The sequence below is a fragment of the Pelophylax lessonae genome (assembly GCF_965119305.1).
Source record: "Pelophylax lessonae genome assembly, chromosome: 3".
Classification (NCBI taxonomy): domain Eukaryota; kingdom Metazoa; phylum Chordata; class Amphibia; order Anura; family Ranidae; genus Pelophylax; species Pelophylax lessonae.
Window position 1 is genome coordinate 44952355 of NC_138770.1, and position 11239 is coordinate 44963593.

An 11239-nucleotide genomic window follows, 5' to 3' on the forward strand; every position below is an offset into this window, starting at 1 on the left:
CCCCTTTCTATCACCTACTGCCCAGACCACTTTTCCTAACACCTGCCCACACCCCTCTTTATCACCTACTGCCCACACCACTTCTCCTAACACCTGCCTACATCACCTCTCCTACCTACTGCCCACACCGCTCTCTATCACCTGATGCACACACCACTTCTCCTAACACCGACCCACTCCCCTTTCTACCACCTACTGCCCAGACCACTTCTCCTAACACCTGCCCACATCACCTCTTCTAACTACTGCCCACACCCCTCTCTGTCACCTACTGCCCACACCACTTCTCCTAACACCTGCACACATCCCCTCTCCTACCTACGACCCACTCCCCTTTCTACCACCTACTGCCCAGACCACTTCTCCTAACACCTGCCCACATCACCTCTTCTAACTACTGCCCACACCACTTCTCCTAACACCTGCCCACATCACCTCTCCTAATTACTGCCCACACCCCTCTCTATCGCCTACTGCACACACCACTTCTCCTAACACCTGCACACATCCCCTCTCCTACCTACGACCCACTCCCCTTTCTATCACCTACTGCCCAGACCACTTCTCCTAACACCTGCCCACACCTCTTTCTATCACCTACTGCCCAGACCACTTCTCCTAACACCTGCCCACATCACCTCTTCTAACTACTGCCCACAACCCTCTCTGTCACCTACTGCCCAGACCACTTCTCCTAACACCTGCCCACACCCCTTTCTATCACCTACTGCCCAGACCACTTCTCCTAACACCTGCCCACATCACCTCTTCTAACTACTGCCCACACCCCTCTCTGTCACCTACTGCCCACACCACTTCTCCTATCACCTGCCCACATCACTTCTCCTACCTACTGCCCACACCGCTCTATATCACCTGCTGCCCACACCACTTCTCCTAACACCTGCCCACATCCCCTCTCCTACCTACTGCCCACACCGCTCTATATCACCTGCTGCCCACACCACTTCTCCTAACACCTGCACACATCCCCTCTCCTACCTACGACCCACTTCCCTTTCTATCACCTACTGCCCAGACCACTTCTCCTAACACCTGCCCACACCCCTCTTTATCACCTACTGCCCACACCTCTTTTCCTAACACCTGCCTACATTACCTCTCCTACTTACTGCCCACACCCCTTTCTACAATCTACTGCCCACACCACTTCTCTTTATACCTGTCTACGTCACCCCTCCTACCTACTGCCCACACCCCTTTCTATCACCTTGCAGAGGTGAGCATTTAGAAGATGAAAAACAGAACTATTCTGTTCTTCTGGAGCCTCTTCTCCACCTCAATTGTTACCTGTGGCTTTCACTACTTCATAGGTTACTCATAGAACTTCCTATTTTAGCTGTATGATTGCCTTTTTTTTTATTATGGCCTCCTCAGTTACATAATTTGTTTTTATACATGCACTCAACAAGTTGCTGCTGCAAGAGGGACGAGTGTCTGAATGTTTTCTTTCTGCTGTGAAATGCTAGGGCTGTCCATTTTAAAGGATATGCAGCACTGACCCTTGACTCTGCCATGGCACACCTTCACAATCTGCCATGGATTATGGAAGCCTTTCACCTTGCTCCCCAAATCAGGCAATCAAACCTGGGCAGGAACCTTCAATGGGATCTCTAAGTGCCTTTTTAAAGTTATTATGTGTTAGGTGACCTTGGTACAATGATGAGTGATATATAATCCTGAAGTTTAAAAATGTTCTCTTCTGTTAACAGCGGCTTGTCTAATATTTACTGTATGTGTAACATGTCTATCTGTGTCCAAGCAGGAGACATCACTGTGCAAGGAGTGGACAAGGAACGGCAGCTAGAAACTGGCGAGATTATCATTATTGTGGCCGTTTTGCTCATGTGGGCAGGTAAGTTACCATTACCTATAGATACCATGCTAAACCTATCCCCCGATCATCTATGGATGATATGATGAGTGTGTTTCCTCTTACATGGTGCAGCTGTGCCTGGTAGCCAATCGGCTTCTAACTTCAGCTTGCTCAATTAAGCTTTGACAAAAAAACCTGGAAGCTGATTGGTTTTTATGCAGAGCTGCACCAGATTTTGCACTTTCCCAGTTTTAGTAAATCACTCCCAATGTATTGCATACAGTATGTACTCTGGATCACCTATAGACCATGTACTGAGCCAGTATCCCCTTTATTACTTTAAGATTACACATGAAAAGCATCTGTCTGATGACATCTGAGTCCTTCTGGTCACAGCACACATCCTAAACTTGGGAAACTCCTGGGACTTGGGGGACTGTAGGCTCTTGAATTGGATTTATGGCCTGTAGACCCTTGAACATGGCATTTGGGGACTGTAGACTCTTGAATTGGATTTATGGCCTGTAGACCCTTGAACATGGAATTTGGGGACTGTAGGCTCTTGAATTGGATTTATGGCCTGTAGACCCTTGAACATGGCATTTGGGGACTGTAGACTCTTGAATTGGATTTATGGCCTGTAGACCCTTGAACATGGAATTTGGGGACTGTAGACTCTTGAATTGGACTTATGGCCTGTAGACCCTTGAACATGGAATTTGGGGACTGTAGGCTCTTGAATTGGATTTATGGCCTGTAGACCCTTGAACATGGCATTTGGGGACTGTAGACTCTTGAATTGGATTTATGGCCCGTAGACCCTTGAACATGGCATTTGGGGACTGTAGACTCTTGAATTGGATTTATGGCCTGTAGACCCTTGAACATGGAATTTGGGGACTGTAGACTCTTGAATTGGACTTATGGCCTGTAGACCGCTGAACATGGCATTTGGGGACTGTAGACTCTTGAATTGGATTTATGGCCTGTAGACCGTTGAACATGGCATTTGGGGAATGTAGACTCTTGAATTGGATTTATGGCCTGTAGACCGTTGAACATGGAATTTGTGGACTGTAGACTCTTGAATTGGACTTATAGCCTGTAGACCGTTGAACATGGCATTTGGGGACTGTAGACTCTTGAATTGGATTTATGGCCTGTAGACCGTTGAACATGGCATTTGGGGACTGTAGACTCTTGAATTGGATTTATGGCCTGTAGACCGTTGAACATGGCATTTGGGGAATGTAGACTCTTGAATTGGATTTATGGCCTGTAGACCGCTAGTACACTTTTGAATGTAGGATTTTTGGCTAGTACACTTTTGAATGTGGGATTTTTGGCTAGTACACTTTCGAATGTGGGATTTTTGGCTAGTACACTTTCGAATGTGGGATTTTTAGCTAGTACACTTTCGAATGTGGGATTTTTGACTAGTAGACTCAAGCCAAAGTTAGGTATGTACCAGGGAGCAACCCCCCGTACCCTACAGTAGCGGACTATAACGGCCACAGAGAGGAGACATGTTAAAAATTACACAATTTTATTGTACAACTTTAAAATCTATTGAGAAGAAAAACCCCGCCAAAAAGAGGGAGGAACTACAATACAAAATATAGAAACACTGTACAGTATCTCACAAAAGTGAGTACACCCCTCACATTTTAGTAAATATTTTATTCTATCTTTTCATGTGACAACACTGAAGAAATTATACTTTGCTACAATGTAAAGTAGTGAGTGTACAGCTTGTATAACAGTGTAAATTTACTGTCCCCTCAAAATAACTCAACACACAGCCATTAATGTCTAAACCGCTGGCAACAAAAGTGAGTACACCAGAGGTGTAACTAGAACCTTCAGGGCCCCAGTGCAAGAAACCATGAAGGGCCCCCTGGACAAGGCCCATCCTTTCAAGCCTGGGGCTCTTCCCACTCATCCTGGGGCCCTTTACTCAAGTTGGGGGGTCCTTTATTACGGTCCCGCAATGGGACCCTTTCACAAGTTCTGCAGTGGGCCCCCTTCCTGCCATCTTCGGGCCTCCCCATGGTGGTGGAATGCCACGGCCTGGTCGCAAGTGTGACCTTTGCAATCCTTGAAGTTCAACCACTGGTGTCAGTAGTTTTTATTTTTTGGTATTTTTATTGTATTATTTTTTATCATCTTATTTTATTTTTTCACAATGTGACTGACGATGACTCTGTCCATTCAGAAAAGGAAGGAGCTGGTAAATTACATATTTACCGACCCCTTCCTGGTTCTCTATTGTGACACATCCCCTGCAGCAGCTGGCAGAAGAGGGAAGGGAGAAAAATGGGGGGTGGGGGGCAGCACAGTAGGGGGGGGGGACCAGGGGAGCACACAGGGGCCCAGAGACAGCAGAACACAAGTGAACTGGATAGGAGGGGTGGCGGGGGCAGCATAGAGAGGAACCAATCTCCTCCATTTTCCTTCTGCAGCTACAAGATGAAAAAGGAGGACAGTGATTTCTCTACATGCTGCACCCGCCGCCCCTCCTATCCAGGTGTACAGGGGAGCTGCATAGGCCCCCTGGAGCATGAAGCCCGGTTGCAATTGCAATCCCTGCAACCCCTGTAGTTACGCCCCTGGAGTACACCCCTAAGTGAAAACATCCTGTTATAGAGCAACTCATTCACAAAATACAAAGGCTTCTGTGAATGAACACAGAAGGGGCAGGGAGAGATACTGAGGGTAAGAAGACAGACAGCGTCTCTCCTATCATATCTCTGGGAGTGTAATGATAGCTGTACTCCCAGAGCTCCAGAAAACTGTGAAAAGTAAATAAAAGAGATAACTAAGTCCCTTAGGTGGCATGCACCATTTTGGACTTAACGCATAGCATGTCAGCACATTTTACCAAGTGGCTAAATTCCTAGAGTTCAGCTTTAGGCCTTTTTCACACTTGTGCGATCTAAAAGGCGAGCGATTTTGCTGTGATTTTTTTTGCCGCGATTTTGCAGAGATTTTGACTGGACTTGAAGCAATGCCTGTGTAATCTTGAGGTCTCTGGACCTTAAACGCGTCAAAGTTGGACCAAAGTAGTGCAGGGACTACTTTGAAATTGTTGCGACTTGAAGTCACACAGATATGAACTTTACTCATTGGAAATCATGGAGTACAACTAGTCATGCGACTTTGCAGTCCCAAGTACCAGGACGCACAAGTGTGAAAGGGGCCATAAATATGTTTCTTTTTTGGCCTGTAGACTGTTAAATATGGGATTTTATTGACGCATAAAATCAAGAATATGGGATTTTTTTTTTTCTTTTTTTTTTTTTTGCCTGTAGACTCCTGCATGTGAGATTTCGAGCCTGTGGACGTTTTGAACATGGGATTTTTGGCTTGTAGATTTTTGAATGTGAGATTTTTGACACCTAGATTCTTGAATGGGAAATTTGACGCCTGTAGACTCTTGAATGTTGGATTTTTTGGCTTGTAGACTCTTGAATGTGGTATTTTTGGCTTGTAGACTCTTGAATGTGGGATTTTCAGCTTGTAGACTCTTAAATGTGGGATTTTCAGCTTGTAGACTCTTAAATGTGGGATTTTTGACATGTGGATTCTTGAATATGAGATTTGAGGCTCGTAGACTCTTGAATGTTGGATTTTTTTGTCTTGTAGACTCTTGAATGTGGGATTTTTGGCTTGTAGACTCTTGAATTTAAAATTTTTTGGCCTGTAGACTCTTGAATGTGGGATTTTTAGCTTGTAGACTCTTGAATGTAAGATTTTTGGCCTGTAGACTCTTGAATGTGGGATTTTTGGCTTGTAGACTCTTGATTGTAGGATTTTCTGCTTGTAGACTCTTAAATGTGGGATTTTTGGCCTGCAGATACTTGAATGTGGGATTTTGGCCTGTAGACACCTGAATATAGGATTTTTGGCCTGCAGATACTTGAATGTGGCATCTTTGGCCTGCAGACTTATGAATATGTGATTTTTTTTTTTTTTTTTTTTTTTCGGCCTGTAGATTCTTGAAAGTGGGATTCATGGCCTTTAGACTCTTAAATGTGGGATTTTTGACATGTGGATTCTTGAATGAGAGATTTGACGCCTGTAGACTCTTGAATGTTGGGTTTTTTGGCTTGTAGACTCTTGAATGTGGGATTTTTGGCTTGTAGACTCTTGAATGTGGGATTTTCAGCTTGTAGACTCTTAAATGTGGGATTTTTGACACGTAGATTCTTGAATATGAAATTTGAGGCTTGTAGACTCTTGAATGTTGGATTTTTGCCTTGAAGACTTTTGAATGTGGGATTTTTGGCCTTTAGACTCTTGAATGTGGGATTTTTGGCTTGTAGACTCTTGAATGTAAGATTTTCTGCTTGTAGACTCTTAAATGTGGGATTTTTGGCCTGCAGGTACTTGAATGTGGGATTTTGGCCACCTGAATATAGGATTTGTGGCCTGTAGTCTCTTGTGGCATCTTTGGCCTGCAGACTAATGAATATGTGATTTTTTTTTTTTTTTTTTTTCCGGCCTGTAGATTCTTGAAAATTGGATTCTTGGCCTGTAGACTCTTGAATGTGGGATTTTTTGCTTGTAGAAATTACACCTCGTAGCTCAGGGTCTCTGCGCAGTCCAGCTTCTGTGCTGAATGAGCCCGTCACTACTACAATTGTTCAATCAAAGTATCAATCAAAAGGGAATTAATACTGGGCTCATCAACGATGGAGAACGATTTGAGTGTCCTTGCAGCCCAAAGACGCAATACTAGCATGAGTGCCAATCTGCACATTCATCAGCCAGCAAGATACTCTCTTTCATTAAAAGAAGCATAAACTAAATGACATATATCACATATACAAAGCATTAGTATGACCTCATCTTAAATATTCAGTTTGGACTGGTTCACAGAGGATTTTTTGGAACTGAAAATGGTGCAGAGACTAAATAAATAATAGAACATGGAGGAGGAATGACTAACTGTCGTGGATATATTCACCTCCTGAGAAGAAGCAATATGGGAAATAGGAATATAACTGGTCCAAACTGAAGATTAGGTAAAACTGTATTAACTTTATGTTGACCACAAAAGACACCCCTTGCACCTGGAAGAAAATAGACTCAAATTGTCTTCCACATTCTTACAGGTGAAATACATAATTTCGCGCTTTCCTCCAAGAACAAAATGTAAGCACAATGATAAATTGCAAAAGGAAAAGTTGGTTGGGGTATTTATCAAGTTGCTGTTGGGTATCAGTAAAAGTCCAAGGGGTTTACCTTTCTCTAGATCTCCACGAGTTTATGATTTTGTTTTATTACGATCAGTATAGGTTTGTAGACCATGATCGGCTACACTTCCTAACACTCTCTGTCTTGTTGTATAGCGGTCATCGCTCTGTTCTGCCGCCAGTATGACATCATTAAAGACAACGACTCCAACAATAACAAGGAAAAGGCCAAACCATCCTCGGAGCAGAGCACCCCTGAGCGGCAGACGGGAGGGTTACTGCGAAAGGTAGGTTCTTAACAGGATGTTTGACATAATGGAAGAATTTCCTGTGTTGTCCCATTTTTCCAACCAGATTCTTCATTTGTAAGTGTCTAATGTCGATTATATAATAAATTGGGGGAGATCATTGGTTACTAGACTAACAGATTGATTGCAATGCATTTGTCTGTATTTACACTGGTTATGTGTTTCTTTTAGAAGAAGGCTCCGTCTGTCAACATTATTGAGGTATAGTGCTCATCCAGTGGCCTGTCCATGACCCAGGTTCTGCACAGAGCTCTTGGGCCTTTTGGATGAAATGCACAAAGGCAGCAGATAAAGGACTGAAGACTTCTTATAAGCAATACCACTGGAACTCTGCACCTGCGGAGATTCACAAGGGCTCATCTCATCCACTGTATCATCTCACCAGCCGTGGGACAAGTTTCTGCCCTGGCCTAAAGACCTTGATATGTCCACCTCCACCACTTCAGACAGAATGGTCCAGCAGATGGTCAGTGCGGGCACATGCATTGGTCATATATGTACTCTATCATGGCATGATATGAAACCACGCATCATGGTTGGAGCTCATTCACTGACCACAAGACGATGAGTGGGGAGATAATTCTCGGATCTTTAGCCATTCTACCACCCGACATTCAAAATATTGAAGAGTGTCTTTGGTTCTCTCTTTAACTTTTAGGCTGAAATAGCGGTTCTTAACCTGTTGGTCCTGACTTAAAACATTGGGACATCATGATCTTTATGGTGCACCTTTGTTCACATTCTTGACAACACTTAGTGCCAAATATTCAAATATCATGAAGTTATTACTGTATGTTATTTTCTAAAAGTATTGCATTGTTTATGTACTGCCATATTTTAATAGCATTTATTAGGTGATGGTGGTAAACTTATCCAAAGGGAACTGGTTATCAAGTTCAACCTAACCCATAGACCAAAAAGGATTCAAGGACTTTGTCTGGGTCCTGGCCATGGATGGTTAAGAACCACTTTCTCTGGATGAGCATGAATCAACTTTCCTCTGGGGTGAAATATTAATTAGATGGGTTGCCTCCTTTTATACTTGGAAAGGATGAGGCTAACATCGTCCCAAAGAATGGGGAGGGGAGTCTATGATGAGACTGCGTATTTTGATTGGATAGTGGCCAAGTCTTAGGTCTGCAGTTTAATATATAGTGAGGTTGAATTTAATTTCCTCTACTATCAATGAGGACTTTGGTTATGTTCATACATGACTAAATTTGAAATAAATGATTCATTCTCATCCATAGTGGAATATAATATTGGGTGAGTTTCCTCCAGAGTAATAGAAGGTTTGATTGGGCATTAATGTTGGATCACTGGCAGTAGTGTTGCAGCATTTTTTGTCTTCATCAGCGGTGTTGTTTTGTACCTGTAACAAGGTCTAGATGCTTCATATAGTCTAGATATCTTACTGCCAGTGCTCATTCTTTGTACAGTACAGGGTCACGCTGCAATGGCCAGCAAGGCCAGAGTTAGACTAGCAATGGGCCCCTGGCTACCTGCCGCTTTAGTGCTTAATTAGTTTTCAGTGCCTTTTTAAGTTCTCATACTGTTTTTGTGAGACGGATTACACAGTGACGGGGATGATTCAATGTGCGTTGAGTGCAGTTAGGATATGTTTTCTTTATAGTATCATCCTGGATCATTCCCCTTAAACTGAGCTGAACAGGAGATACTGGAGCCCAGATGGTGGGGAAGGGCTGGGGCAGACATAGAATATGCCTGAGGGATCAGAAGCCTCCAGGTTGGAGCAAAGTAACAAAGATAGAAAGCCCATCAGTTGTCAAGGAAGCCAAATTGGGTTTAACCTTGGATATTACACAGACTTGGTTGATACAGTGCTGTATTTTGGCCTAGACCAACAAGGCCCAGGCCTAGGGCGGCACTTTGCAGGGGGGCAGCAAAAAAGCTGCCCCCCCTCCACCTGAGACTCTATTGGCCACTGGTTGCTAGAGCCGCCTCTCTCACCCCCCTCTCTATCACCCCCCTCTCTCTCTCTCTTGCTCTCTCTCACTCTCCCCCTCTCACCCACCCCCCTCCCTCTCTCTCTCTCTCTCTCTCTCTCACCCCTCCTCTCTCTCTCCCTCTCTCTTTCTCTCTCATCCCCCCTCTCTCTCTCTCATCCCTCTCTCTCTTCCCCTCCCTACCTCTCTCTCTTCCCCTCCCTACCTCTCTCTCATCACCCTTTCTCACCCCCTCTTATCCCCCCCTCTCTCGTCCCCTCTCTCACCCCCCTCTATTTCTCTCTCTTTCTCATCCCCCTCTCTCATCCTCCCTCTCTCTCTCTATTCCCCCCTCTCTCTCTCTCTCTCTCTCACCCCTCCTCTCTCTCCCCCCCCTTTCTCTTTCTCTCTCATCCCCTCTCTCTCTCTCTCTCTCTCTCTCATCCCTCTCTCTCTTCCTCTCCCTACCTCTCTTTCATCACCCTTTCTCACCCCCTCTTATCCCCCTCTCTCGTCCCCTCTCTCACCCCCCTCTATTTCTCTCTCTTTCTCATCCCCCTATCTCATCCCCCCTCTCTCTCTCATCCCCCTTCTCTCTCACCCCTCTCTCTTTCATCCCCCCTCTCTCTCTCCCTCTCTCCCTCCCTCCCTCCTCCACCCCCTCTCTCTCTCCCTCATCCACTCCCCTCTCTCTCTCCCACCCCCTCTCACCCCCCTCTTGTGAGATCTCAGGGGTTCATGCTGGGACTTGTAGTCCTTCAATTTTGGAGAGAGTCACATCTGTTAAAAAAGGAGTGGGGCAATTTTACATAGGAAGGGGGGGGGGGCGCCCAATTTTAGTCTTGCCTAGGCAGCACAAAACCAAAATACACCACTGGGTTGATATGGTCAGCAGCTACACCTTTGTTCCAGCTTTTGTAAATCGGATTCCTCTGGGTTGACTGGCTGCCCTTGCAATCACCTAATTTCTGGATGGAGGCTGAGCATTATGATAATTATGGGTGGAAGGAATATGTGATGGCGTTAATCTGTGTCTGAGCACAGATGGGTGGTGTTGCATGTCTTGGACATCTATGATTTGATGTGCAGCAGGATAGTCTGATCTCTACCAGATGATGGGAACCGATCATTTGATATGCACAGTGGTGGTGGTTTGGGGGGAGGTGATGAAGTCTTGGTTGATCAGTATCTCCCAGGGCTCCTCAGAAATCAGCCTATCGTAATTTTACTGTGCCATTTATCTGTGCTTACAGTCGAGCTCAGGTCCTGCCACCTATGAGATACAGTTCCAGTTGGAGATGGTCTGTCATAAAAATCTTTGTGGAACATAGAAGGGAGAGGTTTACGCTCTCTGTATGGTGGTTCATTTAAGGTCCGTAATATTCTCTTCCCAAGATTGACCAGGGAAGCAAATGAGTACAATTAATCTCTGTGTATATATCATGAAGAAAGATGGTAAAAACAACGCCGCGATTGCCAAAATATGGACCACTCTACTTTTTTCAAATTATAGGAAAAACACTGCCATCTAACACCTGGCCCAAAGAGCTAGCAATCCACTTGAATGGCACAGCCATTTTACACAAGATGCTGTCTTGGCTTAACCTGAAATTGGAGATTGTAGCCGGAGTGGAGCCTATACTCTAAAGTACTTCACTACACTCTACTGACTGCCATAGTCTTTGGCCCAACTGGTTTCACCTAAAGCCCCGTACACACGTACCGATGGTCGGCTTACAAATGTTCCTCTTTTCTCCCCGGGATGTCGGTGTCTGCTGAAAAGTGCAAAGACAGCACAAGGACAGCACAAGAATTTTGTCCGCCGACTGCAGAAGTGATGTCATGTAATGGTTAACTTTCCCTGTGTTTTCTATTTTCTGAGCATGCCCAGTCTTGCAAATCTGCGGTCTGTCGGCCGAATTGTGTACTGACAGGCGAACAATCGTCCGT

General features: G+C 44.8%; 1 protein-coding gene across 3 annotated transcripts in view; it reads left to right on the forward strand.

Annotated features, from left to right (window-relative positions):
* Positions 1 to 11000, forward strand: part of FNDC4 (fibronectin type III domain containing 4) — a 75882-nt gene extending 64882 nt beyond the window's left edge. The window contains exons 5-8 of one of the 3 annotated variants that reach the window (XM_082251193.1): positions 1784 to 1876; positions 7192 to 7322; positions 7515 to 9189; positions 10182 to 11000. In XM_082251193.1, coding sequence (XP_082107319.1) covers positions 1784 to 1876; positions 7192 to 7322; positions 7515 to 7550 — 260 coding nt within the window. In that variant the 3' untranslated portion in view covers positions 7551 to 9189; positions 10182 to 11000. The remainder of the gene's footprint in view (positions 1 to 1783; positions 1877 to 7191; positions 7323 to 7514; positions 9190 to 10181) is intronic. The other 2 variants (XM_082251195.1, XM_082251194.1) reach the window with 2 other exon arrangements.
* The last annotated feature ends 239 nt before the right edge of the window (positions 11001 to 11239 follow it).